This window comes from Heteronotia binoei, chromosome 2, assembly GCF_032191835.1.
Source record: "Heteronotia binoei isolate CCM8104 ecotype False Entrance Well chromosome 2, APGP_CSIRO_Hbin_v1, whole genome shotgun sequence".
NCBI lineage: Eukaryota > Metazoa > Chordata > Lepidosauria > Squamata > Gekkonidae > Heteronotia > Heteronotia binoei.
Window position 1 is genome coordinate 186,222,438 of NC_083224.1, and position 17,430 is coordinate 186,239,867.

General features: G+C 45.8%; 1 protein-coding gene across 1 annotated transcript in view; it reads left to right on the top strand.

The window, feature by feature from the left end:
• The first annotated feature begins 10,389 nt into the window (after positions 1-10,389).
• Positions 10,390-17,430, top strand: part of HDGFL2 (HDGF like 2) — a 38,676-nt gene continuing 31,635 nt past the window's right edge. Inside the window, exon 1 of the mRNA XM_060232666.1 lies at positions 10,390-10,567. Within this exon, the coding sequence (XP_060088649.1) occupies positions 10,496-10,567 (72 nt within the window). The 5' untranslated portion in view covers positions 10,390-10,495. The remainder of the gene's footprint in view (positions 10,568-17,430) is intronic.

Genomic DNA, 17,430 nt, shown 5'->3' on the forward strand with positions numbered 1-17,430 from the left:
TGACAAACAGCATTTCCCTGGGCGTGTAATAAAGGGCTGAGCACTGACACAACCCTCCCTACCCTCCTGCTGTAGTCTTACTGTAATTCATTAGTTATTGTGTTTTAATGTTGCTTCCCCTCATATCTTTTTATTAAATGGTTCAAATAGCTTATTGAGATTATCCCTGTTGCATGTTTCCCAAGCAGTTGCTGCCTTTGAGAATCAGCTGGACTTTTCTACAGAAGCAAACCGCACGATATTCACAAAGAATATTGCAAACCCAAATGCCAAAAAAAAGGTATTCAAAAAGCTTTTGTAGCCTCTAACACCTTGCAGTGAAGTTGTGCCCATGGTGGCAATCCTGATGAAAGAGTTGCCCATCATAACCGATGAGCACTTTTGACCTTGCATGCATCCCTCAGAGACACATTTCATGGTTTTTAACAACAGTCACTGATGAGATGATATGGAGAGTTAAAAGTGAGCCATTAGACTGGGGAAACTCCATTGGATGTTGCGGCCAGTGAGTAGAGAAAGAGAGCTTGTTCAGATCTGCCTGAGGGAAAAAAATCACACATGATCCAACATTGAATATCATTGCCAGGAAGCAACATCAGGGGAAAGCCTTGGCATTTATGCCCTGTTATTGGATGGGATGCTGGACTAGATGGACCACAGGTCTGATCCAGCTGGGCTCTTATGTTCCCCTCAGTGCTTGTCTGGATAGCAGATGATGTTAAATGCATTTTGAGTGGTGCCAGTCTCATTCTGGAGGAGCAGCAAAAACAAACAGCACCTTGAAGATGAACAAACAATTCTACCAGAACCTTGCGTGGAGTTTGATCTGTTTCAAGATCAATTTTTACAACACTGAAAAGGCAGGTCAAAATAACAAAGATTTCTTCAAAAGGGAAAGGTAATGGGTAATTTTCTAGATTGCAATCAGTCATGACTAACAGGGAGCAATGAGCAGAGATTCCTGGAGGCTAAATGAGGAGAATCCCAGTTTTCTTTCATGAAATGTCCTGATTTTCTTTTTAAGTCCCAGTTTTAATTTGTAAAATAGAGATTATCTCAGATTCAGCCAGATATCACATTGGACAAAGCAGGCTCTTGAAAGTTTCCATAGCAATTCTGTAAGGAGAATGGCATTTACGGCTGCTTCTGTCTTATAGGTTTGGCTTAAAGAGGTATGCCTTGGGGAAATCAGAGCCCTGAACAAGGGAAATGGTAATACTTTTTAACCCTCTCAATAGGGCTTGAATGTCAGGAAAAGGTTTGGTTCAAGTGGCCATGATGGCTGGAAGAGGTGAGTCTCCCATCTAGCTGAAGGACACTGGCAAATGGGTGTCTGTATTGAAGGGAAAATGCGCCTTTAGATTCTAGGAGAGAGCTAGAACTGCCATTCTCCAATAAGATTCTCCACTATTACAACTGATCTCCAGACAATGGGGATTGGTTTGCCTGGAGAAAATGGCACTATACTTCACAACTGTCACTCCTCTCCCTGAACCCCACCCTCACTGTGCTCCACTCCCAAATCTCCAGGAATTTCCCAACCCAGAGTTTGTAGCCCTACCTTTAGGGTTGGCAGCTCAGTTGAGAATAGGGTTGCCAACCCCCTGGTTTGGACGGGATCATCCAGTTTGGAGGCCCTCTCCTTGCTTCAGGGTTATCAGAAAGCGAGGCGGGGGGAGGGAAATGTCTGCTGGGCACTCTATTATTTCCTATGGAGACTGATTCCTATAGGGTATAATGGAGAATTGATCTGCAGGTATCTGGGGTTCGGGGGGGGGGTGTTTTTTGAGGCAGAGGCCCCAAATTTTCAGCATCACATCACATCCAAACGATTGGACCAGGGGGTGCAATTCTATGAGCCCCAAAAGAAGGTGCCCCTATCCATTATTTCCAGTGGAGGAAAGGCCTTTAAAAGGTGTGTGGTCCCTTTAAATATGATGGCCACATGAACATATGAAGCCGCCTTATACTGAATCAGACCCTTGGTCCATCAAAGTCAGTCTTGTCTACTCAGACTGGCAGCGGCTCTCCAGGGTCTCAAGCTGAGGTTTTTCATGCCAACTTGCTTGGACCCTTTTTAGTTGGAGATGCTGGGGACTGAACCTGGGACCTTCTGCTTACCAAGCAGATGCTCTACCACTGAGCCATCGTCCCTCCTCTATCTCCCTTTGGACCTCCCTTTGGAGTTCAATTATGCTTGTCACAAACAACCTTGCTCCTGGCTCCACCCCCAATGTCTACTGGCTCCACCCTCAAAGTCCCCAGATATTTTTTGAACTGGACTTGGCAACCCTAGTTGAGAAATACCTGTAGATTTTTTTTGGGGGGGGGGGTGGAACCTGTGGAGGGGAGGAACTTCCATTGGATATAATGCCATACAGTCCACCTTCTGAAGTTGCTATTTTCTTCAGGTGAACTGATATATGTTGGAATGAATGGGGCTTGGGAAGGGAAGAGAATTCAATAGAATGTAATGCCATAGAGTCATAAGAACATAAGAGAAGCCATGTTGGATCAGGCCAATGGCCCATCCAATCCAACACTCTGTGTCACACAGTGGCCAAAAAAAATAAGTGCCATCAGGAGGTCCACCCATGGGGCCAGGACACTAGAAGCCCTCTCACGGTGCCCCCCCCCCTCGAAGCACCAAGAATACAGAGCATCACTGCCCCAGACAGAGAGTTCCAATGATAAGCTGTGGCTAATAGCCACTGATGGACCTCTGCGCCATATGCTTATCCAATCCCCTCTTGAAGCTGTCTATGCTTGTAGCTGCCGCCACCTCCTGTGGCAGTGAATTCCATGTGTTAATCGCTTGTTATGTATGTGGACTCAAGTGAACACTTTGGGTGTTCCTGCCTGGCTCATTGGAGCCATATGAACTGGGCTTGGGGACCTGGGAACAATGGGCTGCAGGATCCAAATCTCTGCCACCCAGGACCAATCACAAGCCCCCGATGGTTTGAATGACCCAATAATGTGCTTGCATGAGAACCCAGAGATGTATATAAGTTTGGCCTCGCTGGCCTAGTTCTCAGTCTTGATTGTGCAACCCTATACCATGCTGTACCAAATAAAGTTATTATCACTCATACCACGACTCATCGGTGCATAGAACCCACTATACAACATCACCCTTTGGGTGAAGAAGTACCTCCTTTTATCAGTTCTAACCTGACTGCTCAGCAATTTCATTGAGTGTCCACAAGTTCTCGTATTGTGAGAAAGGGAGAAAAGCACTTCTTTCTCTACCTTCTCTTTTCCATGCATAATCTTGTAAACCTCTACCAAGTCACCCCTCAGTCGACCATTTTCTTCAGGGGAACTGATCTCTGTTGCCCGGAGATATTGTAATCCCAGCACCACCCTGAACTGGTTTTGTAGCAGGGTCTGATCCCTGAGTTTCTATCTGTGTTCAGAAGCCCGCTGTGGCTGGTTCAGAAGCTGTCTTAGGTGGGGAAATTGCAACCAGTCATTAGAGATGGGCAGTAGATTCAGAACAGACCAAATAAAATACTTTTTCTTTGTGTTTTAACAATTTATTGATAACATATGGTTACAAAACTTAATTATAAATTTCCTGTACTAACCCATATGATATTTCAATCCCCCCTCCCTCCCTTGTTTGACTTCCCCGAAGTTATATATTTAAGTTCAATACTAAAGGTACCACTAACTGATCAACGTTCAATATTTTTTTCCCCCTCATCAATACTAAAAAATTGTCCAATGTCTTTTTACATTCGACTCTTTCTCCATATATCCTTTAAATTTCTTCCACTCCTTTTTGAATATATCTAGATCATAGTCTCTTAGAGTTCTAGTTAGTTTGTCCATCTCACTCCACAATAAAACTTTCATAATCCATTTCTCTGGTATTTTTTCTTGTTTCCACAGCTGCGCATACAATGTCCTAGCAGCTGAGAGCAATAAATAAAATACTTCTTCAATACGAGTGACTAAAATGTGGAATTTGTTGCCAGAAGATGTAGTGATGGCCATGAGCACAAACAGCTTTAAAAGGGGATGAAACGGATTCATGGAAGAGAAATCAGTGGTTACTAGCCAGGGTTACTAAAGGGTGGCTAAACCTCTGTTTTGCAGTGCCAGGAGACAACCTCGGAGGATGGCCTTGGCATCTCAGCTCTGTTATAGGACCAAGGGATGCCACCCACCAAGTGGGACCTGGGGATCCCTGGAATTACAGCTCATCTCCTGGCTACAAAGATCAGTTTCCCTAGAGGGTGGATGCTTTGGAGGGTGGGCTCTTTGACCTTGGACTGCACTGAGGTCCCTGTCCTCAGAGAGAGCCAGTTTGGTGTAGTGGTTAAGTGTGCGGACTCTTATCTGGGAGAACCGGGTTTGATTCCCTACTCCTCCACTTGCAGCTGCTAGCATGACCTTGGGTCAGCCATAGCTATTGCAGGAGGTGTCCTTGAAAGAGCAGCTGCTGTGAGAGCCCTCTCCAGCCCCACCCACCTCACAGGGTGTCTGTTGTGGGGGGAGAAGATAAAGAAGATTGTAAGCCGCTCTGAGTCTCTGATTCAGAGAGAAGGGTAGGGTATAAATCTGCAATTCTTTTTCTTCTTCTTCCTCCCCAGGCTCCATCCCCAAATCCCCAGGAGTTCCTCAGCTTGGATCTGGCAACTCTACACCCCTCCCCCTTCCCCTGCTGGTGGCCAAGGGGGACCTGGCAACTCTACTTGGACCTCACAGGAACTTGTTGGCTACTGTGTGAGAAAGGATGCTGGACTTGATGGACCACTGCTCTGATCCAGCAGGACTCTTTTTATGTTATGAGAGGACACAGTCTTCCTAAGTTTTGCTAAGCTGGTTGATGTCTGTGTTTGCTAAGTCCAGGTTCTTACGAACTCCTCAGGCAGATTGCTCAAAGCCTGTGAGGGGCTGCACATGTATGCAATAACTGGGTCTTGACTTAGTGCAGGAAGAGCCACAAGACGGTGGTCCGTGCTCTGCAAGCCCGAAGTCCCAGGACTGATCCACAGCACCGTCGGAGAAAAGATTTTTCAGCAGGCCTGGGAAGCAGTCTAGCGAGCTGAGGAGGAGGAAAGCACTTAGAGATCAATGGTTTTGACTCCACATCATCGACTTCAGCGCAGAGGTGTGCATGAGGCTGTTGTAGTGTTGCCAGTCTCCAGGTGGCATCTGGAGATCTCTTATTGCAACTGACCTCCCCTGGAGAAAATGTTTGTTTTGGAGGGTCGACTCTAGGCAGGACCGGATCTACATGTTTTTTGAGGGGGGGGGGCAAAATAAAAAAAAAATCTCCCCCTTATGAACCATTCTGTCTTATGGTTCTGTAGAATACAATGGACTCCATGCCCAATTTGGCGTCCCTCCCTCCATTGGCGCCTGGGGCAAGCACCTCCCTCTGTCCCCCCTAGATCCAACGCTGACTCTATGGTATTATACCCTGCTGATGTCCCTCCCCTCTCCAAACCCTGACGTATCTCTCCACCCCCAAAATCTCCAGGTATTTTGTGACTCAGAGCTGGGAACCCTTCTCCCAGGAGATTCAAGTGAAGGAACTGTGGTGGTTTCTCCCAGTTACCCCTATGTCCTACCTATGATTGCCAAGTTCCAGGAATGATGACTAAGCTTCAGATGACAGAGAGCTATTCCTCTGGACTATAGAGCTGCTTTGGAAGGTGGATTCTATAGCATTATACGCCATCGAGGTCCCTCCTCTACCCAAATCCCTCCTTCCCCAGGCTCCACCCCCAAATCCACACCCCAAAATGGAGGGAAACCCAACAGAAAAACTGAATTAGGTTGAGCAGAAACAATATAAAGATTAATTAAACAAAACAACTCAATGTTATTAGACAAATGCACTTAAAATAGAAGTACACACTTGCCATTAAGCCTCCCCAGAGGCTTTTTTTTTTTTTTTTTAAAGCAGGAACGCACAGGAACGCAGTTCCAGCTAGTTTGGCATCCGGGGGTATGGCTTAATATGCAAATAAGCCTGCTGGGGGCTTTCTACAAAAAAGATCTGTGGGAAACAATGGTGACATCGGGGTGTGGCCTAATATGCAAATGAGTTCCTGCTGGGCTTTTTCTACCAAAAAAGCCCCGGGCCTCCCCCCTTTCATTCCCACAATTCGGGATCCAATGGGCCTTCAGATCACTGTCTAAGCAGAGTTTTAAAGTCTGGTTTTAAATTTGGTTTTAAAATTTTCTGTTTGTAGTTGCTGTTCTTGTAACTGCAATTGGCTTTTTACTGTTTTAATTGCTTGACTTTTGATGTTTTGCTTGACTTTTGCTGTTCTTGTAACTGCAATTGGCTTTTTACTGTTTTAATTGCTTGACTTTTGATGTGATCTGCCCTGAGCCTTCTTGCGGAAAGGGCAGGATATAAGCCTAAATAAATAAATACAGATTTTGAAATATAGGCCTTGAATTTAGCCTCTAGAGAGAAGGCCAGAACGAACCTCCAAGAATTTTCCAACTTGCAGTTGGCAATCCTAGTCACAAGGCTGAACCTCATAATGTAAGACCTACTTTCTCCGATGTGGTTTAGTAAAATTGCAAATGCAGCTTCTGAACAACCAATATAGCATCACTGTCAGAGATCCAGGGAGGGAATAAATCCCGGAGGGTTTTCTTCAGATTTAAAATCTGTCCAATGAGAAAGCGGACAGGTTGACATTTGTCATGCAAATGAGGGTTTGTGTCATTCATTTGAATCTCAGGTGTGAAAACACCTTTGCCCGTTGAAGCTGGAGGCGTACTATGCAAGCAGAGGCCTGCATGGCAGCAATTTTGGGGCCTCAAGCAAAAGGGGAAAGTGAGTCAGACCCTCTCATAAGCAGAGAGCCAGCAGCTGCTAGAGCATCACACCCATGGAGCTGAATGGCATTTGCATACATCGGATGTGCAGGACTTACCATTTTTCTTTCACTCTCACAGGCAAAAATCAAGCCATTTATTTTCGGGGCCAACCAAAATATTGATTTGTTTACATTTTCATGCCACTTTCCCACCCAATCGGTGTCTGCAAGCCTGCGAATGTTAACAACATTTTGTAGAGAATTAAAAATTACTGTTACATTTATAAATAATAAATTCAATTAAAGACACTTCACACTAGGATGGCCAAAAATGTTATTGGGGGAATGTCAGATTATAATATAGTGGGTTCGAAGCATGGAGGAGACAAGGTTGCAGTGATCACAGCCTGTTTATTAGTTATAGGGTTGCCAAGTCCAATTCAAGAAATATCTGGGGACTTTGGGGGTGGAGCCAGGAGACTTTGGGGGTGGAGCCAGGAGACATTAGGGGTGGAGCCAAGATCAAGGCTGTGACAAGCATAATTGAACTCCAAAGGGAGTTCTGGCCATCACATTTAAAGGGGCGGCACCTTTTCCATTCCTTCCTTCCATAGGAAATAATGAAGGATAGGGGCACCTTCTTTTGGGGCTCATAGAATTGGACCCCCTGGTCCAATCTTTTTGAAACTTGGGGGGTATTTTGAGGAGAGGCACTAGATGCTATACTGAAAATTTGGTGCCTCTACCCCCAAAAAACAGCCCCCCCCAGAGCCCCAGATACCTGCGAATCAATTCTCCATGATTTTCTATGGGAATAAATCTCCATAGGGAATAACAGAGTTCCCAGCAGACATTTCCCTCCCCTCCTCCCGCTTTCTGATGACCCTGAAGCGGGGGGAGGGCTTCCAAACCGGGGGATCCCCTGCCTCCACCTGGGGATTGACAACCCTAATTAGTTACAGCAGGGTAATGGTTGAACTAAAAGACTGACTGCGATGTGTTCCCGTGCTAGGATGCCATTGGTTCATTCAAACCAGCAGGGGGCCCGTGATTGGAGCAGGGCAGCAGGGATTTGGATCCTACTGCCCCTTGTTCCTGAGTCCCCAAGCTCAGTCTTACAGGCTCCAATGAGCCAGGCAGGAACTCCACTGCTAACTGATACATTAGTCCACATACGCAACACAGATGAAATTTTAAAAGTTTTCACCTGCTGGCGAAAGACTCTGATAGAGGGAGACAGACAAGATTCCCTGGGGAGGAAGTTCCAAAGTTTTGATGCCACAACGGAAAAGACACTTTTGCAGGTTGCCATAGGGTTGCCAGTCTCCAGGTGGGCAGGGGATACCCTGGTTTGGCTTTCAGGGTCATCTGAAAGCGGGGTGAGGGGAGGGAAATGTTTGCTGGGCACTCCAGTATTCCCTATGGAGAATGATTCCCATAGGGTTTAATGAAGAATTGATCTGCAGGTATTTAGGGCTCTGAGGAGCCTGTTTTTTGAGGTAGAGGCACCAAATGTTCAGCATAGCATTCAATGCCTCTCTTCAGAAGACCCTCCAAGTTTCAAAAAGATTAGACCGGTGGTCCAATTCTATGAGCCCCCAAATAAGGTGCCCCTATCTTTAATTGTTTCTAAATGGAGAAAAGATATTTGAAAGACACACCCTGGCTTCACCTCCAAAGTCCCCAGATATTTCTTGAATTGGACTTGGCAGCCCTAGGTTGTCACCTAGGGATGCCAGCCTCCAGGTGGGATCTCTGGATTTCCCTGGAATTACAGCTCATCTCAACTACAGAAATCAGTTTTCCTGGAGGAAATGGATGCTATCGAGGGTGGACTTTCTGACATTGTACCCAACAAAGATTCCTGTCTTCCCCAGGCTCCGCAAAAACCTCAGGGAAGGGATAAAATTGTTTCCAAGCATGGTGGTCAAACACAAACTGCGCATTTATGATGGAATAACATAAGCACCACAGATTAAACCGGAGTGATAGAGACGTTGCCAAGTGTGAAATCTGTAGAACAAAAAAGTTGTTCGACAAAGTCATAGAACAAAGGAAAGGGCAACAAAATGGCACTGGGAGTGTTGAACATTTAGTGCAGTGTTTTCCTATCACAAAACATGTCACTCTCTGGGAAGAGGCAGCAAGAGAAATGTCATACTACCAAAATTGGAAGTTAGGTGTCAGCCTAGCTGAAGTCAACGGAATAGTGGGGAAATTCTAAATTTAGCTGCCAAAGAGAAGGAACCTTCAGCTCCAGGAAAACTGATTTGCCAAAGAGAATTTGCTAGAGAAGTGACCACCTGTTCTCCACTATGTAAAATAACATGATTTGGCTCCCCTTGTCTCTTTACCAAATACAGTGCCTTAAACTGAAACAGATCTCAAAAGCTCTGTGTTGTCTTGGGTGGTGTCTTTCTCTCTGAGGAAAAATATTAGAACAAAGCAGGCGTCAAGTAGCACCGTTAAGACCAACAAACTTTTATTCAGGTAAGCTTTCGTGTCCATGCACACTTCATCAGAAGAGGGATGAGGTACAGTAAACAGAGCGACATATAGCTTGTGGGGTTTAGAACGCAAAGTGGTACATAGTTAAAATCCAATAGCAGAATAGTAAAATTAACAAATGTAGAAAACCTTTGATCTGGGTTCTATTAGCATGGGAAACCAATAAAACAGTAACATGTCAGAATGTGAGAATGTCTGTTAATTATTCTATTATTAGCCGCCCTGAGCCTGCCATGGCGGGGGAGGGCGGAATATAAATAAAATGTGATGATGATGATATTGCTAATAAGCCTGGGTCAAAATAAGGGCATTTCTTTCCCAGGTTTTTCTGTCCAACTAATTTACCTTTTAATATGTAACATAAATATATACATCATTCTAGTTTGCTGTTAGAAAAAAATACATTAAAATATGGTGGAAGATGGGTTTAGTATATGTAAGAAGATAAACAGCCAATATCCCTTGTTTGTCAATACAAAAACATTCTGATACGCTATTCTAAAAGAAATACATTGGAATACTGTGGATATATAGCCCTACTTGGTAAAAGTGGATTTAGCATATGCAATGAGTTGAAAAACAATATCCCTGTTTAATCTTGGGGAGGTGTTCCAAGTTTCATAATAATTTGTAATTCAGCGATTTCCCTCTCCATTCTGTTCTTGAAGTTCCTTTGCAGTAAACAGGTTGATGATTTAAGTGCTTTTTGAAGGGACGCAGGATACTAAAAAAGCAAGATACTAAAAAAAAAAACCCTAAACAGGTGCCTTAGAGCATGTGCAGAGTTTTATTGGGGGTGAACGTAAAAGGCCTCAAAAAGCCATAGTCCTTCTGCGCATGTGCTTAGCGGCCCCCTCAGACTAACGTCAAAGGCCTCCCTGGCCCCGTCCCCTCACGCCTGCCTCTCGGTCACGCCCTCTTCCCCGCTTCACGCGCTGCCACCCAATCCCGTCCTTCCTCTCCCTTCCTCCCCGCATTCCGATTGGGGACTGTGCGAGCGACTAACCTATCGGCCAATCAACTCTGGAGTTTCTGAAGGCGGGGCGAGCGCGCCGGCAAATGGTCAGCCGCCAGGCTCCCTCCCCCTCGGGCCTTCCCTCTGCCCGGCGGCCACGCCCCCTCCGCCGTTGCCTGGCGAAGCCTGAGGCCTGGCTGGGGCCTGCTCGCCTCTTGCCGCTGCCGCCGACGCCGAGATGCCGCACGGCTTCAAAGCCGGGGACCTCGTCTTCGCCAAGATGAAGGGATACCCGCACTGGCCGGCCCGGGTGGGTGAGAAACTCGGGGAGGGAGTCACTCAGCAACTGCGCCCCTCCCCCGTGAACCCCCTTTGATTGCACCCGGCAAGGCTCTGCAGGGGAGGAGCTGGGGAGCGGCTGCATGGGAGTGCATAGAATGGGGTCCCCCCTGCCGCGCCCCCCCCCAACATTTTTTTTGCAGCTGTTCCCTATATATCTTGTTATGGGAGAAAGTGGTGTTGCACTGTGAAATTTTGCACGCGGTTGGTCCTGTAGGTTTTGCAAAGGTTCTTTTTTTGGGGTGGAAGGGAGTCCTCTTGCATCCAGCCCACAGGCCGTTGCCATAACGGCGGGTTTGGTGACCTTGTACCTGTATTTTGTGTTGGAGGGAAAGTGGCGCGGTTGCATTTTGGGGTTTTTTGCATTCTTAGATGTTGCATGGGCTTGCACCGGTACATGTGCCGTTATTTTTGAGGAAAGGGGTTCTCTTGCATGTCTCAGGGTAGTGCAGTTAAAAGGTACTGCATTTGGGGATATCCCACCTGCGTTTTGCAATTGGCCATGGCCTTCGATGGGGCTGCTTAGTATATATCTGTTATCTTGGATAGGATGCGAGCTTTTGCGTTCACCAAAAGAATGCATTATTGTTGGTGTTGCGTCTGTACGTTAGAGAAAAGGAAGATTGGTTGGGCTGAGCTGTTGAGATTTGCATGAGGTTTGATTGTTGACTTGGCTGCTGAGCCCTTCCTGCCCTCCTAAACGTATGTTGCACTTGCTAACATTGTTCTTTCACAGATATCGCTTCTGTGTGCTGCTGCTTAGCGTTGTTTTGTAGGGCAGATCATCCTGCCCCGAGCTGGAACAGTTAGGGGAAATTGAAATGGATCACCTTACAAGATGGGTACCGGTTTTATTTTTCAACTTCACGCGGGGGCTGACCTTACATGCCCTGTCTCTGGTCCAGCATTTTTGAGGGGTTCGTCTTCCTGCTCTCTCATCATTCTGAGTTTTATGAGATTGGCAGTATTGATGGAGCATTGGCCACACCTTATGAATTGGAAATGCATTTTCCATACGGTGAGGTTTTGCACGGTATTGGCCGTATATGTCCCATCACGTAGTGGTGGAATCCCTTTTTCTGAAATTCAATGATCTGGTTTTGTCTTCTTCTGTACCCAAGGTCTTGCTTTGTAGGTGCCTGGGCCCTCTTAACTGCACAGCTGCAGTATGCAGTTTCTTTCTCCGTTTGATTTTGTGATTTATGTGTGTGGGGGAGGAGCAATACTCCCTCTAAGCCAGGGGTGTTGAACTCATTTGTTATAAGGGCCAGATTTGACATAAATGAGGTTCGGCTGAGCCATGTCAGGCTGGGTCATGTATGTACCTATTTAAGATTAGTTAGCAGAGACATAAACTTTATAAAGGATACAGACAAACACAAATATTTTTAAAAACTTAAAACATGCTTAAAATGTTAGCACTCGTTGGTCTTAAAGGTGTTTCTTTGTATTTCTCCCATGGGATCCAGGGAACTGGGCAAAGGAAACTCTGGCTCTTTTCTTCCTTCCCCAGAGGACTGGGGGGGGGGGGGGGAGAGAAGACCCTCAGTCAATAGAAGGAAGAGAGACTTGGCTCGGTAGCTTTGCTGTACAATTGAGAGAGCCTAGAAAAACCCATTCTTCCTCCCCAAGGGAGGAGTTTCAGCCAGTGGAGAAAAGAGAGGTTTTGCTCTGTAGCTCCTGTGCAGTTGAGCAAGCCTTGCAAAGCAAGCTGTGATGCAGAAGAAAGCAAGAGAGTAGGAGAAGGAAGCAGATGACAGCCAGTTGCTCGGGAGCCTGATAGGAGCCCTCCGGGGGCCAGATTTGGCCCCCGGACTGCATGTTTGACACCCCTGCTCTAAGCTGTGGAGTCCTGTGAGCAAACATTCTACTTTGTGAGCTACTGGCATTAAAATTGTGACCTACTGCATGAATTAGTTTGCTCTGAGGCTATTTTTCATGAGCTAAGACAAAAATGTGTGAGCTAAAGGCTAAAAAACTTTGAGCTAGCACACACTAACTCAGCTCTGTACCTGATTCCTCGTCTGATGAAGTGTGCTTAGAGCACATGAAAGCTTACATTCTGACTAAAACTTTCCTACTTTGCTCTTCAGTTTAGATGGAGCACTGGTGGGGAGGTATTTCCAGTTTTTGTTTTGAAAGAGTTGAGCCCCGCTGCCCACAAACCCCACAAAATTATGCACTGCAGAAGCCTATGCTGTGCTGCTCCATTAGCACCTTGGTGGTGGAAGAAAAGAAGAGCATTTCTCTGCAGTCTGCACGGTGAGGTTTTGCAGTTTTTGCATCTGCCTGTCATCAGGAAGGCTACTCCTCTGTGCCCCAAACTGTTCAGCCATAGTCATTTATTTCCGGAAGATCAGTGGCTAAGTGGTAGAGCATCCGCTTAGAATGCAGAACGTCTCAGGTTCAATCTCCAGCTGAAAAGATCCAGGGAGGAGGAGATGTGAAAGACGTATCCTGAGACACTGGAGAGCCTCTGCCAGTCTGAGTAGACAATACTGACTGTGATAAACCAGTGGTCCGATCCTGTACTAAGGCAGGCTCATGTGTCCTTGTATGTATATTTGTGAGTAGTGAGCTTTCTTGCAGTTTGTTTTCCCAACCTCCACAACTTTGCAGTTGCAAGAGATGGAGATTGTGGATTGAGCCCTTCTGTGTACCATATTGACCCTGAGACCCTGAATGTAAGACAGCCACCAAAGCACCCATGCACAAATTGTATTGCTGTTTATAACTACGACCTGTCCTATGAATTTGAGAGGTCCCCCTCACTTTCTTCACGGCATTGTGGGGGAAGAGGAAACCATAGTCTTCCTTTCAATATGCAAACACTTCCATGTGAGTTCTTCTTCAGCCTTCTTTAACAGTACCAAGGGTGGAAGCTGCACCTACTCTGTTTGGTATCTCACCATCACCATGTTGTGGGTGTGGGTGCCTGGACTGAGTAAAGCTGAAGGACTGGGAAGCTGTATTAATAGCTCATGCATGTGCTCCATGGTCCAAAGTTGGGAAGTGGAGTTTACTGGATTTAACTTGTGATTAGCTCTGCATATTTACCCTTTGGGCAATAGGCATGTTGCATCTCTGAAATCATTATGGACAAGAATGTAGGTACTTTCATCTGAATCTAGGAGGCCTGTGGGGGGGGTGCAGAAATATTGCACATATCTGCCCCCTGTACCTCCCCTCCTCCATATTAGGGAAGATCATGTTTATGGGGGCATGAAGAGAGGAAAGAAGTTGCATATTTCTGCTTCCCCCCCCCCCCAAAAGCTTGTAGAAGGGGGGGTTGGCTCTGTGTGGGCCAATCTCCCCCTATATGTGGATATCTATAGTTGTAATGACAGATCCTTTCACACCCTCAGAGTTTTAGAATGGGAATGTTGGAACATTTTGGTTTCCAGATCCTCCAATTCTGTGGTTGGGGGACATTTTTTCGGTACAGAACGGGCTGCCAGTAACTCTTGCTGTAAGGCGACATCTCTTCCTCTCATCATTGAAGGTAGCTTTTTGGTTTCTGAGAATAAAAGGGAGGGGGGAATTTATCCAGCCCCCCACCATGGGGTTTTGCATGGAGTTGAGCCTGTAAACTGACTATTCTGGAAAGCTTCTTCCTTCTCATATAATAGTTGGCACCTTGCTTCTGTGTAGGCAGATCAAGATGGTTATTCTTATCGAGCAAAGAGTCCAAAAACACCTTAAACACTAACAAAATTTGTGGCAGGATAGGAGCTTTCGTAAGTCTGAAGCAGGGTGCATTTGATTTGAATTAAACTGATTTAAATCATAATTTAAATCACTAGTCAGTAAGACTCGATTTAAATCATAGTTTACTACAGAAAGACTTATTCTTGCTGTTCTTAATATTTACAACCCAGATGATGGTTTCATTTTAGTATAGCAACTTTTCAGGTTAGTTTTAATTATATAGATAGTTACGAAATCACTGCAAGGTGGACCATCTCCAGTTTAATAGGTTAATCATTCATATTTGGACAACTTTTCTGCTGTACTTTACTAGAGGGATAAAAATAATCATTAACGATAATCATTTAAATTCTTTTATTTTAACCAAAACAATAACATGATATAGCACGTGAATTCTTGAGTTTGCTTACCCTTCCATGAGGAGACATTCATAAAGATCTCAAGATTTCTGGAGTATTCTGCTCAAAAAGTTTCACTTTCATTTGTACCGCTTGTCCCTCCCTCCTCACGCATAGGTCTTAATAACTCTTCCTTGTCCACCCAGCTTGCTGGGGGCGGGGGGGGGGAGTGTAGACTGGGGAAGGCAATGGCAAACCACTCCGTAAAAAGTCTGCCGTGAAAAGATTGTGAAAGCAACGTCACCCCAGAGTCGAAAACGACTGGTGCTTGCACTGGTGCTTTACTTTTTATTCCACCCAAACAATGTTATATTCATTGACCAGCTTGCAGTTTAGCAATTAAGAAGGGGTTGATTCTGAGTGTGTAGATTTGCAAAGGACCAGTAAGACTGGGGTTTCTAAACTCTCTTAAGTTAATTTGTTACATTTTTGTTGTGAAGAAGAGGCATGTTCTCTCTGCAGACACAAATTCATAAATTTGAGAGCTGCAAAACCAAGCATCTGTGATATTATCTTCAAGACAGGAAAATGATTTATACTTATAGCAACCCCGTAGGGATTTCAAGGCAAGAGATGACCAGAGGTGCCTGCTTCTTTGTACCAACCTTGGACTTCGTTGGTGTTTTTTCATGCTAATACTAGCCAGGGCCAAACCTGCTTAACACCTGAAATCTGGTGAGACTGGGCTAGCCTGAGCCATTCTGATCAGAGCTATCTTGTATTGGTATAGCTAATTTTCTTCAGCTATAGACTTGGACTCCATGTGTGTTTTTACAGGCTGGGGTTCCCTTTATGCAGCCTAAAGTGCTGCTGATGGAGACTTGGCAACAATGGGATCGACCCCTCTCAACCCAAGCAGTGGTGGACCGCAAATCTTCTGCATTTGTGCTCCTAAACCATAGAGGGTTAATGTAGCATTGAGTACTTCCAGGCACCTGTAACTTTGCACTATGTGTAACTGCAGGGGTATTAAACATGCAGCCCGGGGCCCAGATCAGAGGCCCTGTCAGGCCCTCAAGCAAATCAAAAGTAGGTTTGCAACTTACAGATATACACCTGAACAGCACACTCCAGATTGCTACAGTACAGACATTGTTGCTTGTTTTTGACGCAGTATTTCAGAATAAGAGGTGTCAGTTATCAGAGACTGATAAATGAACAAAATATCACAAGAGCGATAAATGTTTTAAGCATGTTTTATTTTAAGTTTTTTTAAAAAATATTTAATTGTGTTTGTCTGTGTCTGCTACCTGGCATTACATTTTATGACACACGTGGCCCGACCCAACAAGGTCTCATTTATCCAGCCGTCATAACAAATGAGTTTGACACTCCTGCCCTTCTGCATCCTGTCATTTGCAGAGCCCCGCACCAGTTTGGTGTGGAGAGCCAGTTTGGTGTAGTGGTGAAGTGTGCGGACTCTTATCTGGGAGAACCGGGTTTGATTCCCCACTCCTCCACTTGCACCTGCTGGCATGGCCTTGGGTCAGCCATAGCTCTGGCAGAGGTTGTCCTTGAAAGGGCAGCTGCTGGGAGAGCCCTCTCCAGCCCCACCCACCTCACAGGGTGTCTGTTGTGGGGAAGGAAGGTAAAGGAGATGGTGAGCCGCTCTGAGACTCTTCGGAGTGGAGGGCGGGATATAAATCCAATATCTTCATCTACCTCACAGGGTGTCTGTTGTGGGGGAGGAAGGTAAAGGAGATGGTGAGCCGCTCTGAGACTCTTCGGAGTGGAGGGCGGGATATAAATCCAATATCTTCATCTACCTCAGAGGGTGTCTGTTGTGGGGGAGGAAGGGAAAGGAGATTGTGAGCCGCTCTGAGACTCTTCGGAGTGGAGGGCGGGATATAAATCCAATATCTTCATCTACCTCACAGGGTGTCTGTTGTGGGGGAGGAAGGGAAAGGAGATTGTGAGCCGCTCTGAGACTCTTCGGAGTGGAGGGCGGGATATAAATCCAATATCTTCATCTACCTCACAGGGTGTCTGTTGTGGGGGAGGAAGGTAAAGGAGATTGTGAGCCGCTCTGAGACTCTTCGGAGTGGAGGGCGGGATATAAATCCAATATCTTCATCTACCTCACAGGGTGTCTGTTGTGGGGGAGGAAGGGAAAGGAGATTGTGAGCCGCTCTGAGACTCTTTGGAGTGGAGGGTGGGATATAAATCCAATATCTTCATCTACCTCACAGGGTGTCTGTTGTGGGGGAGGAAGGGAAAGGAGATTGTGAGCCGCTCTGAGACTCTTCGGAGTGGAGGGCGGGATATAAATCCAATATTTTCATCTACCTCACAGGGTGTCTGTTGTGGGGGAGGAAGGTAAAGGAAATTGTGAGCCGCTCTGAGGCTCTTTGAAGTGGAGGGCGGGATATAAATCCAATATCTTCTTCATCTTCTTCTTCATTCCTACAATTCTGAGGGTCTTGCTTCTGAATTAGATGATGGGGCGGGGGCAGTCTTGCAAGCCTCTTTCACAGATGCACTGAGTTGTGTGGCTGGTTAATTCAGCCCCCAGTCCTCTTTGTGGAGAGATTTGGAAAGGCCGGTTATGTGTATTCACGCTTGGAAAGATGGACTTTACAGCCCACCGATATATAAGTCAGTCGTTTGCTGCTTCTGAGATGACATGTATGCGTGTGAGAACAACCCTATTCCTCCCGCTTCTTTGCGTTCCAAATGGAGGATATAGGCGAAAAATGGAGCTTATTAAGAACCAGTTCTCGAAAATCTT